Here is a 25,785-nt window from a genome sequence, read left to right as displayed (position 1 = left end):
GGAATGAGAATGAGAGAAAGAGAGAGAAAGAGAGGGGGGGTGTCGATTGAGAGCAGCGAAGGAGCAGAGAGAGGCGAGGGAGAGAGCAGGCAAAGAGGCGACCTGGCGTTTCCCAAGGAACCTAAGCACAACGGTGGGGGCCAGTGGTGGGCAAGGAGGTAGGGAGCGCTCCGCTGTGTTCACTTGGACCGCGCGGAGGTGCCGAAAGTCATGGGGACGAAGATTTACTATTCTGTCCATAATGGCACATAACTCGGTAATGGCGCTGAGTCGGCTCATGCGACCGTCGCAACGCTCAACGCGTCGACTTGCTCGCTGCCGCTCGCTCAGCGTTGTCTCACGTTGCTCATGGTTGCCTGAGACGGCGCGCCTCCGCCGTCAGCACCGAAAACAAGCGATCCATTCCCTTGCAGCCCCCCCGCGCCCCCACCGTCGCTCTTAGGGTCATTGGGAAAAATGTGGACGCGGCAAAGAGAGGGTGGAAAACAAGACAGGGTCTAATAACAGCATGGCTTCCCTGTGGATCTCTGACGCCACGTCGATGATGTCAGTCTAGCCAAAAAAAATTCAACACATGTATTCGCAAAATGTGAACGATATTCAGGGTGCTGTCTCCCGTGGCCTTTTACAGGTATAGCCTGCACAGGAAACTTGTGGTTTAGCGAGGTTTAGCCGCAGACGGACGGGTATAGACGGACGGACAAAAGGACACACGAACGCTCTTCTAGATGGTTCGCCCCTCAGGCGCCGCGCCGTTAGAAAATAAGATAATAATAGTACATTGATGGAAGGGAAAGCGGATGAGAATGAATTTGCTGTCCATGAGTCTCTTGATGATGAAACCGTACGAAGGTTTAGCAGCGCAGCGTGGCTGTGTTGACCCTGTGAACACTCACCAAGTAACACCCTCCCACGCACACACGCACGCACGCACACAGGCACGCACGCACACACACACACGTGACTCCCCTGTCTCTCCCCCCCCGTCCATCCCACACCTCCGCGCTCCTGCCCCCCTCCCCTGTAGTTTGACCTCCCCGCCTCCATGGGGAGTCTGTGTGAAAGCAGACCCCAGGTGTAGGAGAGAGAGAAGAAAAAGAAAAGATCTCGCCTTCGCTGTCAGGGCCGTGAAAACAACAATTCTCATTGATTGAAACGGAGGAGGATGGCGAATCCCCCGACCGCGGTTCCCCCGGGACCGAAAACGTTAGCATCCACTACAGAGAGAGAACGGCGGGGCGGGATGGGGGCTAAACTGCAGATAACAATAGCATGTGTGTGTGTGTGTGTGTGTGTGTGTGTGTGTGTGTGTGTGTGTGTGTGTGTGTGTGTGTGTGTGTGTGTGCGCGCGCGTCTGTGTGTGTGTGCGTGTGTGTCAGTGTGTGAGAGAGTTCAGGTGGATGCATTAGCAGTATGTGTTCAACGTGTGCGAAGGGTTTCTGTGTGCACACACAGGCGCTGTGTAGCAGCAGCATGGTGGCATATGTGTGTGCACGTCTGTGTGTGTGTGCGTGTGTGCATGCGTACGTGCGCGTGCATGTGTGTGTGTGTGTGTGTGTGATAGAGTACCAGGCAACTTGAGCGGTGTTGCCCGGCCACTCTCTGCTGACTGGGCTGCTCCCACCAGAGAATTGATTTGGTCTCCGAGGAGGATAGGCAGCACTCAATGAGGAACAGAGGGATGAGGAGGGAGGGAGGGAGGGAGAGAGAGAGAGAGAGAGAGGGTGAGAGTGGGAAGGAGGAGTGCTGGAGAGATACCTGCAGCGGGACATTGGAAGTGAAGCCAGGAAATGGACTGACATGAAAAGAGATACCTGGAACGCGTGCATGCGCGCACGCATCGGTAATAAGCTTATCTTGCAGGCTCCTTTTGCCCATAACTAGTCTGGGATCACTTCACTTTACGAGGTTTGATCCGGTCGGGAGCGGAAACCACGTTACGTCATGTTGTAGTCCTAGACGGACTACACTTTGGCCGGAACTATCAACCGGATTCAGTTTTAACCCAAAATATTCCCCTGCACACAAGGACATAGTTTTAGGGCCAACCTAATAAACACCTTGATGCGGCGTAGTTTTGCTTTCGAAAAATTCGTTTGGTATGTGATCTTTTAGTCCAACTCATAGCGACTGGCAATTCTCGAGCATTTTAATAGTGATTGGGGAAACAAACGAGGGGAAGTAAAACAAAGCGACGCCGCTTCTTCTAGTGGTTTCCGCGCTTTAGGCGGAAAACCAATCGGTCTGTTGTGAACGAGCACCAGGCTTTCTCCCGAGAAAGACTGGTAGGCGAGGTTAGCCCATAACACAGCTGGTCAGGTCAAGCGGACTACAAGACAGCACGCACAAACACAACACGGGGACATTTCTATACGTTTCTTTATTTCAACAAAGGGATAGGGTTAGATATAGTGGTTAGCATTCACCAGCGTCGGCAGGTTAGCATTTCACCAGGTTAGCATTCACCTGCGTCGAACAAATGTTATGTTGCAATATCGACACGCTCCCACACAACACAACACAACACAACGCCCAGCTATCTAATGGCTTCAGAAACTGTTGTTATGTATCTGTGAGTCTGTGTACTGTCTCTGTACGGTATGTGTGTAGATTCTGTAAGTGCTGCTGTAGGTTATGAGTGGGTGGGTAATTTTGTGGAGACGGATGTTGTGTAACCTGGTCAAGGGTTGTTCCTTCCTACCTCTGAAGCCTGATTGATTTATACTTGCGTTATGCCTTGCGTGACACAAGGCACAACAACGCCTTGTGTCACGCACCCCAAAAGATGTGCAGTGCAGAATTAAATGATCTACAAGCTCAAAACGAATCGACGTTATGTGAGCTGGTTGATCAGCTATTAGATCTTTTTCGATTTTTTGTTTTGTTGTTTGCTATTATTATATCGTTTGCTGTTATATACCACTGCATTGCCTGAAGGCAGCCAAACAAAAACTAGTTTTACTCTTATGTACCTGTACAAAAGACGTAAGAATAAAGTACTACCTTGGATGGCACTATAAAGCAGTGTGCGGGCAACCTTTTAGAAGGGAAACAAGATCACTTAACTGGTGGCGTCAAGATGGGGTCAGTGCTTAGGCACCAGAATGCCCCCTTTGTCCTAAGGGGTCAACCCTGTGGTAGAGCTATATGTCCCATTGATTTGTGTCTCCACCGCTCCACCGTCTCCCTCCACCTTTCAGTTTTATAGTTCTGACATTTAGACGACCCAGTGTGTTTGACCCCCTCCGTTCCGTGTCCTTCACATGTCCCATCCCATATATTATCTCTGTGTTCTCATCACGTTAATGGGTGTGATTCTGTGCCGTTTGAATGGCCATCCTAACCTTCCAGTCTGTCTGTCTGTCCGTCTTTTGTACCGGCTGCTCTCAAGCTATACAACGGTCGCCTGACAAGGACTACCTTCCTAACCTAGGACGACTGTAGCCTTATTTAACTGGAACGATAGTTGTACTGACTCTTGACCTATATGGACCTTCCCAGGGAGGGTGCTCATGTGTGTCTTGCTGCGTCACCCTTTCTTGTTTTTCTTTTTCTTTCTTTTTGTTTGGCTCTGCACTATTAGGTTGTGTTAGTAGCATTGAGTATTTTGCTTGTGTTTGACATGGTGGTGAGATACTTGTAGCTCTGACTAGCATTGACTGTTATGGACCCTTTTGTTTGGCACTGTATTTGTGCTTAAGGATGGCTATTTTGCTTTTTTGTGTAAGTTGGCAGTTTCACTTATGAACATTTACTGTTTTTGACACTTCATTTATATATTCTTCATTCCCTTGCTTTGGTGTACCGTGCTCTTTACTGTACACTATTCAATTTTTTTCTCTGTAGTTTTAGAAATATCCTTATACTGCTGTGCTGCCTCCAGGCGACTGCTTTCCCCCCTTTGGATAAATAATAAAGGTATCTATCTATCTGTCTATCTACAGTGACCAGCTACAGCAATGTGGTGGAAGCCGGCTCGGAGTCGGACGACGAGGACAAGCTTCACATCGTGGAGGAGGAGGGCAGCCTGCCGGACGGGGCCGACTGCGACAGCGCCCTGCCCGAAGACGAACACAACGGGGAGCACTGCTGGGAACAAGGTGAGGCACAGGCATTCTGTTCTGTTCTACTACACTATTCTGTTCTATTCAATTCAATGGCGTCAGTTCAGAAAAAGCTAAGGTACCGGTATGTCAACATGACTGGTGTCTTGCACGCGCACGACACCAGTCATGTTGCCATACATGGCAGCCTGGAACGGTTGTTCAAGTGCAGCTAAACTTGGCATGTTAGTAAACGCGCCACAATTAACAATAATGCATTGCACCTGTGCAGCTGACCTGCGGAACCTGGGAATATACCATTTTCTCAAGATGGGGAGAATACAAGTGTGGAGAATATAATTATAATACCTTGTTAAAGTGACCATTTTGTAGCATTTTGCATTTGTAGTTATTATAATAATTGACGCCCCTGTGCCAAAGCAAGTGTCAAAACATAATAGAAACAGTTGAAAATGGGGAACACATATATACAGTTGGAGGGGGTACAGCATTGCGTAAACAGAGCTATGAAGGGGCGGCAGTGGCTCAGGCGTAGAGAAACCGGCATTAGAACACGGAGGGTTCCCGAAGGGTTCCCAGTTTGATCCCGGGCTCCCCCAGAGTTAGAGTCGAAGAGTCCTTGAGCAAGACTCTGAACCCCTGGTTGCTCCCAGCCCAGCATGGTTTCCTCCGCCATCGGTGTATGAATGCGTGTGTGAGTGGGTGAATGTAACGCACAATCTCTGTAAAGCGCCTTGGATAAAGGCGCTGTATAAATGCACCATTTACCATGTTGTCATTATGCACAGTATATACAGGGTATGAAGCTTTTTGGAACAAATAGCAGCATTTCTTTTTTTCTCAATACGATTTCAATAGTATACAAATAAAAGAAAGGAACACGGTAGCAGCTCTGTTTGTACTGTATGTGCCGTAGGTCCTTAGGGTGGTTGTATTCCATTCTCTAGCCTTCTTTTATCGCAATCGTTCACAAATCTTGCTATTCATGCATGCATGTTGCATGTTCGTTCCTTTGAAGCACAACATTATGTGACCATCAGCACAGTCGTTTGTTGACTAGGGTTCATGACATTTTCTCGCACTTTTAACCCATTTATAGGCCTAGAATTATTGAATGCTTTAACCAGTGAGAAATAGCAGATATACAAGCTCACAGCGCGGCACCGAGTGAGCTTGTAGATCTGCTATTTTTGAAAAAGTTGAATATATGTATTTTCAAAGCGAACGATTGTAACTCAAATTTTGCTTCTGGGGGGTCCCTGGAACGAAATATTTTGAGATGATGGTCCGTGGCCAAATACATGTCATTTTGGGGGTCCTTCACATGAAAAGGTTTGAGAACCACTGACATAGTAGTCTCTCAAGAACAGACTAACTGAGCTCCAGTTGAAGTGAAAAGGACCTTTTCTTTGACGATGGCTGGCCAGATTGCTGACATAGAAACAAAGGGTTTTTCAAAAAACCTTAGAAGGATTCAAAAGACACTTATAGAATCGGGTCAAAATTCTAATTTTCACGATTTTTCAAAAATAGCAGATCTACAAGCTCGCAGTGCGGCACTCGGTGCCGCGCTGTGAGCTTGTATATCTGCTGTTTTTCAATAGTTAAAGCATAAAATAATGATACACAATAATGTGTACCCGTTCTGAATGGGTTAAGTCACTCTGGAAATAAGAGCATCTGCTAATGTCTAAAATGAAATTGTACTTGTTCTATTCTGTTATATTCTACTTTCTACTCTATTTTTGCACCCGTAGGTCGCAGTTTAGTATGTGAACGGACAGAACGGTCACAGCTTGTCCGTATCTCTGTCTGTCTATGACGTCTGACACTGGTTCTATGGGTTTGTCGCTCTGACATCATGCTCTGACATCACTGTGATGTCGGGGGAACCACTGACATCACGCTCTGGCTTCACTGTGATGTCACACTAACAGAATCCATTTTATGCCCATAAATGGAGTTCCCTGATGTCATCAGCATTAAGCCCATATCTAACAGGACTTCATATGGGAATGCCCATATATGGAAGCCACATCGGCCACATACCACACTAACGGCTGGTTCTACAGACAGGGATCTCCATTTATGGGCATAAAAGGGACTTTCACATAACGAATAACTGAGTAAGCATGTTTGGGCTCCCCCAGTATGGGTACCAGGGCTCTCCATATATGGATAACTGGTCCGATACATCACTGGCCATATAAGGGCGAGGTTGCATGTCGCCCTGAGGCGTCTTACTAGTATTCTACTTTCTACTATTCTGTTCTATTCTAAGCATTTGACCACCATGGACCAGTCACTATGCACGTCATATGTGGCTAAGGGCGGATATTACAACTTAGGAGTGATATAAAACACATTGATTCATTTAACACTCGCACACTCGACTGTAACATATTCCCCTCTGGCGTCTCCACCTCCGTGTCTCCTTCGTAATTCCTGCCACTGTTAAGCGCCACTTCTCATGCAACCTTTGTTTAGAGGCCTTTTTCAAAGGGGTTTTTGTTGTTTCGAGAGCTGCTGTCACATAGCTTCTTGCGTTTGACCTTAGCCGAGGTGAAACGACGTCTAAGTTAAGAATTGTCCCATTGACATCCGCATGGCGCAAGCCATCAAGTACCAGCCTTTGTGTCACTGTGAGACAAAGGTGTAAGGAAACAGGTACTGCACACGGTGGCTTTCAGACTAAGGCAGGAAATGTGATATTAAAACCAGGACAATGCCAGCATAGTCAGAGACCTTCAAGTACAAAAAGAAAAAAGAAAAGAAATTGCCCCGTGCAACCAAAGGGCTGGAGGTACATAATGTTACCGGTGGGCATTTGGCCGGGGGGCCGCCCTGAACTTGTCTTTACCTCAGCCTAGGTGGAAGTGACATCAGCGACAGCCCCCCGTCCCACCACCACAGGAAGAGCTGACGTCACCCCCCCCTCTTGGCACAACAATGCCAGGTGTTGAAGGATGTTGGTGTTTCAACCTGGGCCCAAGGTCGCCCCGCTGGGCTCCTGACCTCAAGCTGTGTGTGTGTGTGTGTGTGTGTGTGTGTGTGTGTGTGTGTGTGTGTGTGTGTGTGTGTGTGTGTGTGTGTGTGTGTGTGTGTGTGTGTGTGTGTTCCTGTGGATGTGTGTGGTGCATGTGAAGGGGCGTCACAAGGGGGGGAAAAGTGGGACTGAGTTACCAGGGCCCAAGGTGGAGGGGCCTCTGATTGTTTTATACTTTAGCTTTTGAAAGATAGCAGATCTACAAGCTCACAGCGCGGCACCGAGTGCCGCGCTGTGAGCTTGTAGATCTGCGATTTTTGAAAAGTTGTGAAAATCTGTGCAAATCTTTTTAAGTGAAAATTTGTAACCCAAATTTTGCTTCTGGGTGGTCCCTGGAACTAAATATTTTGAGATGGGGGCCAAATAAATGTCATTTTGGGGGTCCTTCACATGAAAAGGTTTGAGCACCACTGACATAGAAACATAGGTTTTTCAAAAAACCTTACTTGCACAAATTTTCACAATTAAAAAAAAATAGCAGATCTCAACAAGCTCACAGTGCAGCACTCGGTGCCGCGCTGTGAGCTTGTATATCTGCTATTTAAAGCACAAAATAACGCAGTGAATCCTTGTACCCAGGGCCCAGAATGTGGTGCGACACCCCTGGGTGCATGTGTTCATAATTATGTGTGTGTGTGTGTGTGTGTGTGTGTGTGTGTGTGTGTGTGTGTGTGTGTGTGTGTGTGTGTGTGTGTGTGTGTGTGTGTGTGTGTGTGTGTGTGTGCGCGCTGTGGGTCTGGGGCCCGTGCCAAGTACAGTATGTGCAGCAGCCGTGTGACGGCTCCACATGTAATGTAACGAGACACTCTGACTGGACATGTCAGCCGTGAACGTGTTTATTTTGGGGCGTTGCTCGCTGCTCATGGGTTTTGGCTCGGAGCGCTCACCCGTGAGGGACGTGTTAGTTAGCTAGGCGGCCCAGGCAAAGGCTGAGCACTCGCGCTGGCATGGCGATTAGGGCAAGGGGACAAAAAGTAAACAGGAGTGAGAATCAGGGGTGTCGCACCAAATTCTGGGCCCTGGGTAGGGTACAAGGATTCACTGCGGGGCCCCCATGAATGTTCTTCATAGGGGGAGGGGGTTTAACTGGGAACGCATTATTACGCATTATTTTGTGCTTTAACTATTGAAAAATAACAGATATACAAGCTCACAGCGCGGCACCGAGTGCCTCTCTGGGAGCTTGTAGAACTGCTGTTTTTGAAAAATCGTGAAAAGTTGTCCAATACAAGACTTTGAATATTTCAAATCCATCTAAGGTTTTTTGAAAAACCTATGTTTCTATGTCAGTGGTGCTCAAACTTTTTCATGTGAAGGACCCCCAAAATGATATGTATTTGGCCACGGACCCCCATCTCAAAATATTTAGTTCCAGGGACCCCCCAGAAGCAAAATTTGTTCGCTTAAAAAATACATATATCCAAAGATTTGCACACATTTTCAAGACTTTTCAAAAAATAGCAGATCGACAAGCTTGCAGTGTGGCACTCGGTGCCGCGCTGCAAGTTATTCTTCAATAGCTAAAGTATAAAATAATGAAGGCCCCTCCACCTTGGTCCCTGGTAACTCAGTCCCACTTTCCCCCCCTTGTGACGCCCCTGCCCAGCGGTGAGCTATCCCTTTCAGTCCGTGCGGGCAGGGATCTTTTTTTTATGAATTCAGTCAAGTTCCTGTCAAAACGGCTGCCTGTTGCCGGACAGCCCTTTGAGGTCATTTAGATTGGTTTCAGAATGTATTGATGTATTACTTTTTGGGCATCGCTGCACACGCGAGGACACACACACACTCTCTTCTGGTGTGTACACAGACACCTCTCCCCCGCCAGGCTAGTGTTGCCGTTTCCATCACCATTATGCCATCTCCGCGGCCCTCTCCATCTGTACCTCCTCCTCGCAGAGAGAGGGAAAGTTGCAGAAGAAAAATGTCATTGGTTTTGGCCGGGCGCTGTGAACATTAAACACTTCAAAAGCATGAGTTATACTGAGACAGCAGAGAGCTGGCCCCACGCCACACTACTGCCCCATCAGTCACATTTTCTTTCACTGGTGCCTGCCTCTCTCTCTCTCTCTCTCTCTCTCTCTCTCTCTCTCTCTCTTTCTCTCTCTCTGTCTATCCATCTGTCTCTCTACCCCTTTCTCTTTCACTCATACTGTCATTTCTCTCTCTCTGTCCCCGTCTCTCTCTCGTCTCATACGTCAAGCAGAAGTCTCCTCTGTCACTCTCAGGGACCTGGCAAAGAAACATGGAGAAAGTCGCAATCCTTGCATTCTGTAAGCCAGGAGTATTCAACTAGATTAGGCAGCGGGCCACGATTGTAAAATCAATTGAAGTCGGGGGGGGGGGGGGGGGGGGGGGACAGAAATGAACGAAAACTTTCATGGTTATTCGTTTCACCGCTTGTTTTTGAAGCGGTGAAAGCCGCTTCCAATGAGTGGCTTTGTGTGTCCCATGCCCAATGCCCATATATGGTAATTTCAGTCCAGAATGAACAGGTTTTTTCAAAAACAAAATGTGTGTTTCATGTCCATATATGGTCATTTCAGTCCAGAATGAACAGGTTTTTTCAAAAACAAAATGTCTGTCACCTCATGTCCATATACAGTATGGTCATTTCAGTCCAGAATGAACGTCTGTCCCGTACGTCCAGAATATCAGTCCAGAATGAATAGGTTTTTTCAAAAACAAAATGTGTGTCCCATGTCCATATATGGTCATTTCAGTCCAGAATGAACAGGTTTTATCTGTCCCGTACGTCCAGAATATGTGTGTAGTGTCCCTCCCGGTCTGATGATTGGATACTTTGAGGATTGGTCAAGCTTCACATGATAATTCGGCCCTCCAGATAAAATCATTCATTCATTCAGAATATATAAAGAATGTAGAATTCAGAATATATAAAGAATGTATAGATCACAGAGTTCATAACTCTAGAACACATAGAATAAAAGTTCACCGCTTCACTTCGAACAGATCGAGGTTTGATTTTTCACTATATGTCCGATAAGACACAACAATGGACATGCATGTTCATTAGGCTACAGTATATGGTAACTTATAAGGGCCCGCTTCATACTGCATTCATGCATGTTGATGTCTTCTGTGCCAGTCCTTTATAGAGCACAGGCTTAGATTTTAAGAAAAGAGGAAGTAGATACAGTATTTCAGGATGTTCTGCAAGGTTCATTGGCATGGAAACGTCTTCGCCGGAAGAGTATTTGAGGCAGGCTGGCAAGATGAAGGTGTTCGTATGAATGAAAGGTTCTTTTCATGCTTTTGTTTCGAGCACCCGACTGATAAGAGCACAAGATGTGTTTGTGAAAGATGATGGAGAAAATGGACAGAATGCAGGTGAATTATTTCTTTAGGGTAAATGGTTTCAAATGGATGGATGAACTGCACTCAGAACTCATCTGTTGAGCTTGTGTATGTTGCCAAGCTACCTAGCTCCATGGTGAAAACGTTCAAAATGGTCATCCTGTACAAACAACCACCCAATAATACTTTTACATTTATTTCTTACATTGGAATATGGAATGTTCTCAAGGGGCCACAAGAAAGCTCCGCTGGGGCCGGATATGGCCTGCGGGCCACCAGTTGAATATCACTGCTGTAAGCTCTCTATCTTTCTCTCCTCTCTCCTCTCTCTCTCTCTCTCTCTCTCATTCCTTGCTCTCCTTTCCTCTGCCCTGGCCAGCGTTTTGCTTCCCCAGAACAGTCCTGGCGTTAGCCTTGAAAAGCAACCTCCACCCACTAATCTTCTCCTCACTGCGGCCCCGGGTTTAGCTCGCTCTAAATTAAAGCCTCCACGCCCCCCTTTTCCTCCTATGCGACGACTCCGGCTCCGAAAACCGAAAGGTGTTTTTTCAAGCATGTCGCCATCAGTCTCCTCCTCCTCCCTCCCGCCCTTTCATCTTTCATCCTCCCCTCTCTTTCTCTCTCTCTCTCTGTCTCTTGTTCCGTATAATGCGTCTTGATTATAAGGTATCACGGAGCCCCCTGCTCGCTGTCATTACCCATTCACTTCTAAATGATTATCTGCCGCCGGGGGAAGCGGACGCTGCAGCCTGCTATCGGAGCAGGAAACTGCAGCCTGCCGTCCGCTAAAAAGAGCAGGCGCTGGCTGACTCCTCCCGGGGAGGACAAGAGGTTGTTGGCCTTCATGTGATGATGAGTCCTAGAGCGTGATTACATCTCAGAGACTCGGCAGGCAGGGTGGAGTCGCGGAGTTTTTGTACCGTGTGTGTGGGAGCGAAGACACTTTAATGACAGTGAGAGGACACGTTCAACTAGTGGACCTGAGATACTGTCTGGTGCATGTTGTAGTGCTAAATTTGGAAGTGTGGGCACGCACCGACGCACGCACGTGCACGCGCCGACGGGCGCCAATGTGCACGCGCATTGCGTGACGTTTTAAAACGGGTCTGCGCGCGGCGGCAGAAATAGACAGATAGATACCTTTATTATCCCAAGGGGGGAAATCAGTTGCCCAGAGGCAGCAAAGCAGTATAAGGTTATTTACAAAGTTACAGAGAAGTGAGAAAAAGATAAAAGAAAAACAAGAACAGAGTACAGTAAAGAGCAAGGTACATCAAGAGAGTGAACAAATAATATATAAATATATAGGCCTATATAAATATATACAGTGTCCTTAAGCACAACTATCAAAATAGTACTGTGTCCAAATCAAAAGTGACCATAGCAGTCAATGCTAGCAAAATAAAAGAAATCAAGAAAAAGCCTTGATATAGACCAGTGGTTCTCATTCTCAACCAATAATTTGATGACCAGATCACCAGCTAAACCATGCAAAATAGCTGCACAACTGATATTTCCAATTCATTAATCCATTCTCAAATATTCTATTACCATCTGCTGTGTCAATCGTGCTCATTTCAGCACGGCAGGCGAGCCTATTTCAACCAATTGCTGGGTCAGAATGACCTGTAATATAATATCAATATTTCCTATAGACTTTTCACAAGAGATATTTCACAATTCACACGGTTAATGCACGGCGGCATAACAGAACCGTTTAGGCTTAATATAATAGTTTTAATATATCGGTAGGCATTATGTCTTACCTAACCAGCCCTCCAGTAAGAATAACACATGTTTATTTACTCACGTGTAGCAGCTGATGAGAAATAAGCAGGTGTCTGCATGTTTGACTGGAATAATACTCGGGTAGATAATCCAAGGTAACAAAAATTCACAACAAACAAACAAATTAACTGCTGCAGGCTACGAACCGCTTAAAGTTTGAAGAAGTAAACACAGACAGTGTAGTTGGTTGGTTGGTTGGTCAGTGACAATGAGTCTTATCCCATAGCCCGAAGGGGCAGTCAGCTTGGTGGTTGGTTGGTTGTTGGTTGTCATGGCGATATTACAACCAATCGGTGGACGATCTGCTCTGTACTTGCCTGGCTTCTGCACTCTGTCTGCGGTACAGTAGGTACTTGTCGTGCCCATGCATGCTGTGGTTCTATTTGGAGGTGGTTGGTTGTTGTCAGTGTTGACATCACGAGTTCACGGGTAATCACGACCAAGATTTTTTAAAGTTATATATATAATAATACAAAATAATGATAAAAAAAATAAAAAAATAAAAAAATATTTTTTTCAAAAACACCCCCCAAATTTTTTTTCGGGGTGAGTGAGAAGTGTGGGCACGGCGTACCCCCGCGTGCCCCCCCCCCCACTACATCCCTGGGTACAACCCATTTAGGCCTAGAATTATTGAATGCTTTAACCAGTGGAAAAATAGCAGATATACAAGCTCACAGCGCGGCACCGAGTGCTGCGCTGCGAGCTTGTAGATCTGCTATTTTTGAAAAAAGTCGTGAAAATGTGTGCAAATCTTTGAATATATGTACCGGTATTTCAAAGCGAACGTTTGTAACTCAAACTTTGCTTCTGGGTGGTCCCTGGAACTAAATATTTTTGAGATGGGGGTCCGTGGCCAAATAAATATCATTTTGGGGGTCCTTCACATGAAAAGGTTTGAGAACCACTGACATAGAAGTCTCTCAAGAACAGACTAAGCTCCATTTAAGTGAAAAGGACCTTTTCTTTGATGATGGCTATAGCCAGATTGCTGACATAGAAACATAGGTTTTTCAAAAAATCTTAGAAGGATTCAAAAGACACTTATAGAATCGGGTCAAAATTCTAATTTTCATGTTTTTTCAAAAATAGCAGATCTACAATACGCGCTTTAAATACACCTTGCATTCACTAATATAGCTCTCCTTGTCTTGCTGCCTGCTTCGCATCTGCTGCTACTTAGATGCCTCCTCCACCCCCAGCCTCCACCTTTTGATCAGAGTCTGGCATAGGCTCAAATAACTGTTATTTATGTCTAGGGTTACCAACCGTCCCGTAAAATACGGGATCGTCCCTTTTTTGGAAACTAAAAGACGTGTCCCGTAGTGAACTGAAACGGGACGCTCTTTGTCCCGTATTTTAAGGTTGGGGGATAAATATGAATGACGGGATGATTTAATTGAGAAATGACAGCGATTCTGCCTGTCAGAGAGCTTCCACTTCCACTCTGCTCTCCTCTGAGACGATAAGTGCTGCATCCCATTGCTGTGAGAGGCGCTGCGCTGTTTGTAAGCAGCTGATTGGCTTATTAACATACGGCTCTGAGTGTTGCTAAGACACAGTCTCCGCCCCCTACACACTCCCTTCCCAAGCATGGGCTGTAGGTTCACTCCACAAGTTGCCTGCGAGAGACGAAACGAGTGCGTGCGAGCGACCATACGACAGTGCTCGGCTCAGAACATTGTTTAATGTCTTAAAAAAACGTGTGACAGAAGATTGTGTACAAACATATTAGACATGAATCCATGATAGGTGATAGGCTAAACAAAAAGGTGAAAAAGCAGGCAAGCAACAGAAAATAAGCCATGGATATTGGTATTCCTGGGAGCACTACAGTAATCTTGTCTGCCAACTAAAGCGACCCCAGACAGGCTGGTATGTGAAATAACATAAGCATGCGTTGATTTTGTTTTTAAAACCTAATGGTTATTGCTGTATGCCAATATGATTAAACTAGTGTTGGGTACCAGAGAGTGGGCACATAAGGACCAGGTAGACCTAGGCGATATGTTTTGGAAAATTGAGAGACACCCGAATTAATATTGTGAAAGGAAACATATGATTTAATAGAGGAAAATGCCCGTTTTAGCCAACTTTATAACCGAAAATATGCGATTTTTCGGCCCAAAGACACCCGAATTAATATTGTGAAAGGAAAAATATGATTTAATATAGGAAAATGCCCGTTTTAGCCAACTTTATAACCGAAAATATGCGATTTTTCGGCGCCGCCTTCGGCGGCGCATGTTTCCTTATAAAGTGTCCCGTATTTGAAACTCTGGGAGTTGGCAACCCTATTTATGTCTGCTGATTCAAGATAATATGTCAATGTATTGCTATTGTATCCCGTGACGGCAGTTCAGGGGTGCCGCGAGATAGTTTGATAATGTTTGGAATTTATTTGGATACTTGAAAAAATATTTAGTATCATTTTAAACTTGAAGTACAAAGTTATTTTCAGTCAGTTCTAACCAAAATGGCTATCATCATCTCAACGTTTTCCTCGCAACATAATCACTAAAATATCGTCACTGTCGGGCAGAAACCTTGTATCTCCAAATTTAAAATGTGTACGTCTTTTGGTAAAGCAAAGCCCTGCTTCATCATACAAGACTGGCAAAGCCCTGCTTCATCATACAAGACTGTCGCACAAAACTAGTGAAAACAGCCGATCTACAAGCACACAACTTTTGTGTGCTTGTAGATCTGCTGTTTTCACTATAGTTTAGTACATTTTATAGATGATAATTACAAAACGAATGGTTTTGGACATACAAGGTTTCCACCCGACAACTTATAATGTAGGGGTGCCTCGGATTAAACAAATATTTATGGGGTGCCCTGAGACAAAAAGGTTTGGGAACCCCTGTTCTATTTGTTGTAATAAATAGTTCAATCTACTTTGATGTGAGTGTTCCTGACTGTACCACTGACTGTGTGTTTCATTATTTTATGCTTTAACTATTGAAAAATAGCAGATATACAAGCTCACAGCGCGGCACCGAGTGCTGCGCTGCGAGCTTGTAGATCTGCTATTTTTGAAAAATCGTGAAAATTTGAATTTTGACCCGATACTATAAGTGTCTTTTGAATCCTTCTAAGATTTTTTGAAAAACCCTATGGCTATTCTTATTCAAAACTAAATGTCCACAGAGTACTGTCTCCTCCTCTTCTCCTTCCGTCTACTCTTATACGCTTATATCTCTGTAACGTGATACCACGGTATCCCATGATGCACTTCCTGCCTTGGCTTGACCTTTGCCCCCTCCTGCTTCCTGAGATCGTGCATCCAGACCCGGCATCCATATAGGACCCATCCTCTCTTTGATTTTAGGATGGGACACACACACACACACACACACACACACACACACACACACACACACACACACACACACACACACACACACACACACACACACACACACACACACACACACACACACACTATTTTTGAGCGGTGGTTACACCGTCTCCTATACGTGGCCGTGTGTGTATGCGTGCGTGTGTGTGTGCGTGTCTGTATGTAGCCTGAAGTACCTTTTTTAGGGAGGGGCGCTGTTGTTCAGGCCAGGCCAGACACACACACACACACACACACACACACACACACACACACACACACACACACACACACACACACACACACACACACACACACACACACACACACACACACACCCCACACACACAGGCACCCCTCCCCCCCCACGACCACGCTCAGTTCACACGGGTGTGATTTTTGTAACGCTGCTGTGCTTCTAGCACAAGAGTCCCCTAGGTCCGGGACACCTAGGGGGTCCTCAGAGTTACTACAGGGGGTCCTCAAAATCGTTGTGTGATAGAAAATGTTTTCTCCTTTCTAACCACTTGAACCCTAGCGTCCACTTTAGCCAAAAATAGACGATCTACGGCTATTTTCGGCGAAGAGTTTTGGTGTAGACTAGAGGGTAAAAGAGAAGACTAAGTAAAGAGTGAAAGGTCAAGTTTATTAAGTATTGACTGTTCAAGTGGTTAAATATCTGAAAACACACATTGACATGAATCCAAAATACCCTGATGATTGTGCCGTCAAACAATGCAACTCCCTTCTTCATCTTCTCTCAACTAAGGGGGGTCCTTGGCCATCAAAACGTTGAAGACCCCTCGTTCTAGCAACAACAGGACATAAGATGAGAGAATATTCACTAGGCATTGTCATGATTTATTTAGTCGTGCGTTCATTGCTTACTCCTCCCATCACACTCCTAGTCTCTGAGGGTCTGGGAGACAGCTTTATCCCAGCTCTCTGGAGACTCTTCCTTCCTGTGCTGAGCGGTGGCCCAGTTTATCTGAACATCACAGCATGACATAATCCACACAGGAATGTAGGTGTTCCTCTGTGTGTCCTAGTGGAACTATCATCTGGCTGGCTGACTCTTCTGCGTTTCACTGCGACCCATCCTTAGAAATCGGCATGTGTATATATAATCAGATTTAACACAATATATCGTCGCTGTCGGGCAGAAACCTCGTATCTCCCAAGTTTCAAATGTGTACGTTTTTCTCACCAAGTTAAGCCCATCATACAAGGCCGTCGCACAAAAGTAGTGAAAACAGCCGATCTACAAGCACACAACGCCTCGCCGTGCGAGGCGTTGTGTGCTTGTAGATCGGCTGTTTTCACTAGTTTAGTTCATTTTTAAAAAACAAAACGAACGGCCTTGGACATACAAGGTTTCCACCCGACAACGACGATATACGCCAAGAATATTATTGATAAGAGTGTTAAGGATAAGAACAGATTTCAAATGTTTACCTGATATCTGTGTGACAACCTGCCTGTATGATATTTGGTCAGGAGCACTCAGGTTTAACCGTTAAGCAAAGCCCCCATAGGGATACGATAGCAAAGATATTTAATTTATGAAGATAGCTCAACCTCATTGGATCCAGTGGAGTGCGAGTGCTGACGGCAAATCTCGCGCACGTCCTGTTTACTGGTGCTATAGATCCCGCAAGAGTGTGTTGCTGGGACAGCTAAAGAGCAATAATAAAAAAAGCATGACAATTGTGTTAATATTATAAGGCTTGTGATGATCGGGTCCAATATTTAGTTCAGTGACCATAGCTTCTGAACTATTATTTTGCTCTGTGTTCACGTTAGCTCTCTCATTGTAAAAGAATACACTCCAAACATGCTTCCGGCGTCCTAAAAAGGTATCTACCTACGTCACGCAGAAACGGGAAGTACGGGTCTGTTCCGCCCTCTTGCTATCGCCCTCTTGGACAATAGCATGGGACCAGAGAAAGACAGAACCCTGATAACATATAGATAGAGCCAGCTCATCCTGCCCAGTGTGAACCCTTCTGGCCTCAAGTCGTACTTCACACAGAGCTGTGAGAGGGACACACACGCTCTCACACACCACTGTTGATTTCGTCGTCCGACACTTTGACGAAAACCAGGGGCGTCAATTGGGTATGGCAGGGGTATGCAGCTGCCATACCCTGGGTCCAACGGGCGGAAATAAAAGTTACTTATCCATGAATGTCTCATTGTCTATCTGTGCTGGTTATTATGTTGTTAAAAATAACTACAAATACAACATTTAACAAAATGGTCACTTTAACAAGGTATTATAATTATATTTTCCACACTTTTATTCTCCCCATTTTGACAAGATGGTATATTCCCAGGTTCCGCAGGTCAGCTGCACAGGTGCAATGCATTATTGTTAATTGTGGCACGTTTACTAACATGCTAACATACCGTAGAAACGGGGGAAAAAAATAGAATGTACTTCTAAAAATAAATGTATCATACCTGTTGCTAAGGTATGGCAACATGACTGGTGTCTTGCACGCGCGCAAAGGCGCGCGTGCAAGACACCATGCTTTTTCTGAACTGACGCCACTGACGAAAACTAAATAAGAACCAAATAAAAACTAAGAAATGGAGACTACAGTAGACTGAAATGTCACGGAGGGACTGGCGGAGAAGAGATCCGGTAGAACTAAAAGACAATTCGTTTTGTCTTTTAGTTGCGCTCTGAAAATAGCAAGCTCACGCGCTGTGAGCTTGTAGATCGGCTATTTTCAGAGCACAACCAAGTATAAAATCAGGCATTACGACACCGTCAAGGCCTGCAATAATACATTTTAGTCGACTAAATCAACTGTAGATTTTGTTGAATAAAATCGGACTAAAACTAAAATACATTTCAGATGACTAAAACGTGACTAAAACTAAATGATTTTTTACTCAAAAGACTATGCCTAAAACTAAATCAAAATGTGCTGTCAAAATCAAAACTGTACAAACGCGCGCACACACACACACACACACACACACACACACACACACACACACGCACACGCACGCGCACGCACACGCACACGCACACACACACACACACACACTATATATATATATTTACATCACTTGTGGGGACATTACATAGACTTCCATTCATTTTTATGCAAGTCCTGTGGCCTTACCCTAACCTCTATCCCTAAACCTAACCCCTAACCCTAACCATTGTGGGGACCTACTATTTTGTCCCCACACTGTCAGAGGTCCCCTGCAGGTGACCATGCTTTTGGTCCCCAAAAGTATAGCTAGACAAACTCAATAGCACTGCAGAGACACCCCAGCCAGGCAGGGAGCATACCTTCCTCTCTCTCTCTCTCTCTCTCTCTCTCACACACACACACACACACACACACACACACACACACACACACACACACACACACACACACGCACACGCACACGCACACACACGACATTCCGGAGGTTGAGAGGGCGGGGGAGAATCGCAGACTACCTCAGCACATGAATCCCATAGTTGTTGTTTTGTTTTTATGTCGCTCTATTAAACAAATTGTGTAAATGCTGCATTTTATGTCAGAGCCGCAGTGCATCTCTACGACACAACTTCCAACCTGTGATCGATTGGAAAATGTTATGGTGCAAGAAAACCAAAGATGTTGATATCTTCACAACAGAGCCTGTAGTTGAAGCTCTTCATACCGGGAGAGAAAAGCAATGTTAATGTGAGGGTCGGCAGACTGTCTCTGCTGTGGGACGAATAATCCAACAATCCCTCTCCTTCTCTCTCTCTCTGCACCTGTCCTCTCTCTCTCTCTCTCTCTCTCTCTCTCTCTCTCTCTCTCTCTCTCTCTCTCTCTCTCCGTGTGTGTGTGTGTGTGTGTGTGTGTGTGTGTGTGTGTGTGTGTGTGTGTGTGTGTGTGTGTGTGTGTCTCTCTCTCTCTCTCTCTCTCTCTCTCTCTCTCTCTGTGTGTGTCTCTCTCTCCTTAGCTGTAGCAGTTCCATACTTCCATTCTCTCTTTGTCGATTATTACGCCCACCCATATCTCCAGCTCACCTCCCCACTTGTCCTATTGGCTTGCACTCCCCCCACCCCCCCCCCCCTCTCACGCTGCACGCAAATGCACGTTGGCTGACGGACAATCACTCTCTCTCCCTTCTCACATGTTTTGTTTGGTTTTGTGGTGGGTGGATCCACAAAACGTCCTTACCGACCATGGCAACAAATGATCCACACACTTGGGCTGTGTGTGTGTGTGTGTGTGTGTGTGTGTGTGTGTGTGTGTGTGTGTGTGTGTGTGTGTGTGTGCGCGTGCGTGCGTGCGTGTGTGTGTGTGTGTGTGTGCGTGCGCGCGTGTGTGCGTCTGTGTTAAGGTGCACCAGAGGAAGCCAGCGTTCACAGGGCCTTGCTGCTTAGTCACATAGTGCAACACATGTTCTTCGATCTCTCCAAGGAGCACACAGCTGGCCTAGTCCATCACCACGCATTCTCACACACACACGCACGCACGCACGCACGCACGCACGCACGCACGCACATACACACACACACACACACACACACACACACACACACACACACAGTACAATTCACAATCCTCATACCTCGGCTGAGCGGGGGAAACGCTAAACCTCATCCCTGAAGCATATCGTCGTTGTCGGGTGGAAACCTTGTATGTCCAAAACTGAAAATAGCTGATCTACGCTTGTAGATCTGCTATTTTCACTACTTTTGTGCAACACTCTTGTATGATGAAGCAGGGCTTTGATTTACGAAAGAACACACTATTTTGAAACTTGGAGATACTAAGGTGTCTGCCCGACAGTGACGAGTTCCTCAATAAGCAGTCTAAAAACCAGTCTCTCGGAATCACCAGTTGTTGAACTTTACTACTTTTAGCTAGATGGTTCTGCCCTGCGCTGCGCTGCTTGCACTGTAAACTATACGCCGCTCGTACACTTCCCCTACCCATACAGGAATGATGTTGGGGTTTTTAACCTATTCAGAACGGGTACACATTTTGTGTATCATTATTTTATGCTTTAATATTGAAAAATAGCATATATACAAGCTCACAGCGCGGCACCGAGTGCCGCGCTGTGAGCTTGTAGATCTGCTATTTTTGAAAAATCGTGAAAAACAGAATTTTGACCCGATTCTATAAGTGTCTTTTGAATCCTTCTAAGATTTTTTGAAAAACCTATGTTTCTATGTCAGCAATCTGGCCAGCCATCGTCAAAGTAAAGGTCCTTTTCACTTAACTGGAGCTCAGCTAGTCTGTTCTTGAGAGACCACTATGTCAGTAGTTCTCAAACCTTTTCATGTGAAGGACCCCCAAAATTATATGTATTTGGCCACGGACCCCCATCTCAAAATATTTAGTTCCAGGGACCACCCAGAAGCAAAATTTGAGTTACAAACGTTCGCTTTGAAAATACATTATATTCAAAGATTTGCACACATTTTCACGACTTTTTTCAAAAATAGCAGATCTACAAGCTCGCAGCGCGGCACTCGGTGCCGCGCTGTGAGCTTGTATATCTGCTATTTTTCACTGGTTAAAGCAGTCAATAATTCTAGGCCCTAAATGGGTTTAATGTGCGACGACACGCTACACTCCTGTTCCGGTATCCACTTCTTCAGGAAGCCCTGCCAGCCTGGGCAGAGAGACGGGAAGAGAGGGAGAGGGGAGGAAGCTTTTGTACACCCTAAACTCTGTCCTCGGGTTGCACTTCCTATAGAAGCCTCGTCTCGGTAATTAGCGCTCATTAGGCTGCATCTCGCTATAAGGCTTATGTGATGTGCAGGAGAACACACACACACCCGGCTCCCACGTGCGTGCACGCAGGGTCTCATTTAGCCTTGGATATTAAGTGTGCACGTTTGAAGGCCAAATGTGTGTGGTGTGTGTGTGTGTGCGTGCGTGCGTGTGTGTGTGTATGTATGAGAAGCCGAGAAACAGAATACTGTATAGTGTGCGTTCATGTCAGCTAGTGTGTACGTTGAAAAGACACAAAGAAAGAACATGTACTACATGCGCTATAGCAGGGGTTTTCAATGTTTTCAGGCTAAGGACCTGAGAGAGAGATGAAGCAGGGACACCCAGATTCCATATCGTTTCATCGTTTGACAGCACAATCATCAGTGTATTTTGGATTCATGTCAATTTGTGTTTTCAGATATTTAACCACTTGAACCGTCAATACTTAATAAAGTTGACCTTTCACTCTGTACTTAGTGTGCTCTTTTTTCCCTTCTACACCAAACCTCTTTGCCGAACATAGCCGATCTACAAGCTCACAACGCCTCGCAGCGTGAAGCGTTGTGAGCTTGTTGATCTGAAATGTGGCATCGACAATTATTAAGGACCTATCTAAACATGTCTGAATCATGACAAGATATTCAGTTCTTACAAAGAGCTCCTCCATGGTGGTACAGTGTAGCCCGGCGCCAGGGACATGCTGGGCCCCTGATTCAGCCCGGGAATAAGAGTTGGAGAGGCCCTTATTGCGCGCTATAGAGAGAGATCTCTCTCCATAGCGCTGCTGCTGCTGCTACTCAAAGATTTGCCATTTCAGAACATGACAAGTGACAAGCCAGTGGGCCAATTACATGAGTTATATTTTGTCGTTGTCGGGTGGAAACCTTGTATGTCCAAAACCGTTTGTTTTGTGTTTATCATTTTAAAAATGATTTAAACTAGTGAAAACAGCCGATCTACAAGCACACAACGCCTCGCGGTGCGAGGCGTTGTGTGCTTGTAGATCTGCTGTTTTCACTACTTTTGTGCAAACAGTTTAATTTTTACTTTTGTGCAAACAGTCAAATTTTTTCCTAATGGCCCGGCCTGGACCGGCCGAGAATGAACCGGCCGTTCGGGAGTTGTCCCGCTTTTCCCAATGGCCAGCACGTCCCTGCCCGGCGCTCTCTTGATGCCAATTAGTTTTCCTGGGTCTTTTGTTAACCGTGGCATTCAGCATGTTCTTTTTTTCTCTTTTTTAGTTGCTCTCGCTGCACACCTCATTCCATGCTGGTGAACACGTCGTGATCACGGCCCGCGCTCATCCATTAATGACACCCGCAGAGCCTTTCCGGATTATTATCATCGCGGCTAATACTCATGTTTTGTACATACGTACTGTAGTGTTACAGTGATGTTAACACAACAAACAAAGGCCTGTGTGTGTTGTTCGGTAATGATGGACTTTGGCTGCCATGATTTTAATCATGCTTTCCTCTTCTGTGTGTGTGTGTGTGTGTGTGTGTGCGTGCGTGCGTGCGTGCGTGCGTGCGTGCGTGCGTGTGTGTGTCAGCTAACACAGGGACGCTTACAGAACCCTTGCTAAAAACCCCAGGACAAAAATCCACTCGTCCTATAGACAATTTTCCCTCCTGGCCCCCGAACTGTGGAATAAACTCCCTGTCGCACTTAGAACTACAGACTCACTCCCTAGCTTCCACCGTGGACTGAAGACTCACCTCTTCAGACTCCACCTAAACCCATAGCACTTAGCATAGCACTCACCTACCCTCAATGACCATACTGTACATGAAAGCTAGATAGCAGTTTTTAGGTTTTATACAAAGCTCTTTAATACTGATTAAGTGCTCGGTCTAACTACGTTATTTTTTTTTTTTAGATTGATATTTCTATGCATTTGATGTACTGATATTGATATATTAACCCATTTAGAACGGGTACAGATTATTGTGTATCATTATTTTATGCTTTAACTATTGAAAAATACACAGCGCGGCACCGAGTGCCGCGCTGCGAGCTTGTAGATCTGCTATTTTTGAAAAATCGTGGAAATTTGAATTTTGACCCGATTCTATAAGTGTCTTTTGAATCCTTCTAAGGTTTTTTGAAAAACATGTTTCTATATGTCAGCAATGTGGCTATAGCCATCGTCAAAGAAAAGGTACTTTTCACTGAACTGGAACTCAGTCTGTTCTTGAGAGACTACAGTGGTTCTCAAACCTTTTCATGTGAAGGACCCCCAAAATGATATGTATTTGGCCACGGACCCCCATCTCAAAATATTTAGTTCCAGGGACCACCTAGAAGCAAAATTTGAGTTTTTCAAAAATAGCAGATCTACAAGCTCGCAGCGCGGCACTCGGTGCCGCGCTGTGAGCTTGTATATCTGCTATTTTTCACTGGTTAAAGCATTCAATAATTCTTGGCCTGAATGGGTTAATGGGTTAATGTATCACCTTGCTTATTATAAGTCGCTCAGGATTTTGAGTGTCTGCTAAATGGCTAAATTGTAAATTGTAAATTGTGTGTGTGTTGTAAATTGTAAATTGTGTGTGTGTGTGCAGTGAGGGAGGACGGCGTGTCGGACGGCGAGGACGACGCGAGCACGGACGTCCTGATGGAGGACCTCCTCCAGCAGGGGGACACGGCCGTCATCTACCCCGAGGCTCCGGAGGACGAGCCCCCCGGCCGCCAGGGGACCCCCGAAGCCAGCGGCCATGACGAGAACGGTACTGAGCTGGCACTTATAACCAACCGCTGCATTCTACTAAATGTCTTTTTTTTTCTTTTTTCTTTTTTAACCCATTTAGGCCTAGAATTATTGAAAGCTTTAACCAGTGAAAAATAGCAGATCTACAAGCTCACAGCGCGGCACCGAGTGCCGCGCTGCGAGCTTGTAGATCTGCTATTTTTGAAAAAACGTAATATATATATATATATATATATATATATATATATATATATATTGCCAAGTCTTTGAATATATCTTTTTGAAACTGAAACATTTGTAACTCAAATATTTGCTTCTGGGGGGTTCCTGATACAATATTTTGAGATGGGGGGGGGTCCCTGGAACAACATATTTTGAGATGGGGGTCCGTGGCCAAATACAAGTAGTTTTGGGAGTCCTTGGCATGAAACATTTTGAGAACCACTGACAGAAACATAGTTAAAAAAAGAAAAAAGAAAAAAAGAAGATCTACAAGCTCGCTGTGAGCTTGTATATCTGCTATTTTTTTTTATATTTAAAGCATAAAATATTGTGTAATAATGTGTTCAGGCCTAAAGCAGGGGTCTTCAACAGGGGGTCCTCGGAGTTACTACAGGGGGTCCTCCAAATCTTTGAGTGATATATATATTTTTATATATTAACCACTTAAACCCTAGTGTCCATATTATTCTGAGGAGAACTTTAGCCTAAAATAGCAGCTATAGCGGCTATTTTTGGCAAATTTTGGTGTAGAGGTAAAAAAAAAAGGCAGACCAAGTACAGAGTGAAAGGTCAAGTTTACTAAGTAAGACTTAAGCCTAAAACAGGGACGCAAAGATTTGTAAAAGGGTAACAAGATTTATTCATTTTTACTGTACGTCTATTTGGACGTAGCCTCGGAAACCCAGACTTCTTTTGGCGATCGGAAGAAAAAGAAGCCTGGGCGAACGCGTTATGATCACTGTTGTAGGAAGTGTAGAATTTCCCTAACCAGAGAGGAGAGGGTCGCACCAAATGTGTTGACGTCATGACGCAGCAGCATTCTCTGCGCTGAGCAGAGGAGCAGAGGGGGGTGGGGGGAGGAGAACACATGCTATTGGCTGGAGACTTGCGGAGAGACTCGCCGCGCCCGCCCATCTGCCTACCCGTACCCTAAACTGTCCGCGTTAGCAGGGTTGTTAAGTAACGGATTACATGTAACGGGATTACGTAATCAGATTACAAAAAAACGGTAACTTGTAAAGTCTCAGGTTACATTTTAAAATGTGTAATCTGGATTACAGTAACGGATCTGAATGATGGGGGTTACATGTTGGATTACATTCTCCCCTTGCCCTCATCAATTTTACAAATAAGTTATAACGCCAAACAATAAAATAATCAAGTCGAATCAGCGTAAAGTGCTGCCACTTCGCTTAAGTAAAATTCAGTTGTCCTTTTCCTAATTTCATTGGCTCAATATTCTTGTCTAGTTATCAATGGAAAAAACATGTTTTTTTTTATTTTATTAGAGAGTTTTGCTAAACAGTAATCTAAAAGTAACTGAAAGTAACAAGTAGTTACTTTTTACATTGTGATAATCAGATTACGTTACTGACTACATTTTCTTTGCAAGTAACTTGTAACTGTAGGGGATTCCTTTTTAAAAGTAACCCTAACAACCCTGCGCGTTAGGTTAGAGGGATTTGGACGGGACAGTGCATATTAATGAACAGCACACACAATGCCGTGTAAATACACAGGATTTAGCAATAATGTTAATTTCCATCTGTAGTCCTCACACAGAA

The 25,785-nt window shown here is 45.1% G+C and overlaps 1 protein-coding gene across 1 annotated transcript in view; it reads left to right on the top strand.

Moving 5' to 3' along the window:
- Positions 1-25,785, top strand: part of zeb1b (zinc finger E-box binding homeobox 1b) — a gene marked incomplete at its 3' end in the record, with an annotated part of 108,256 nt that overhangs the window by 56,910 nt on the left and 25,561 nt on the right. Inside the window, exons 2-3 of the mRNA XM_080751660.1 lie at positions 3,945-4,100; positions 23,853-24,017. Of these exons, the coding sequence (XP_080607786.1) occupies positions 3,945-4,100; positions 23,853-24,017 (321 nt within the window). The remainder of the gene's footprint in view (positions 1-3,944; positions 4,101-23,852; positions 24,018-25,785) is intronic.

This window comes from Nannobrachium achirus (genome assembly GCF_963921795.1).
Source record: "Nannobrachium achirus genome assembly, chromosome: 21".
NCBI lineage: Eukaryota > Metazoa > Chordata > Actinopteri > Myctophiformes > Myctophidae > Nannobrachium > Nannobrachium achirus.
This window is presented reverse-complemented; position numbering and strand designations above follow the sequence as displayed.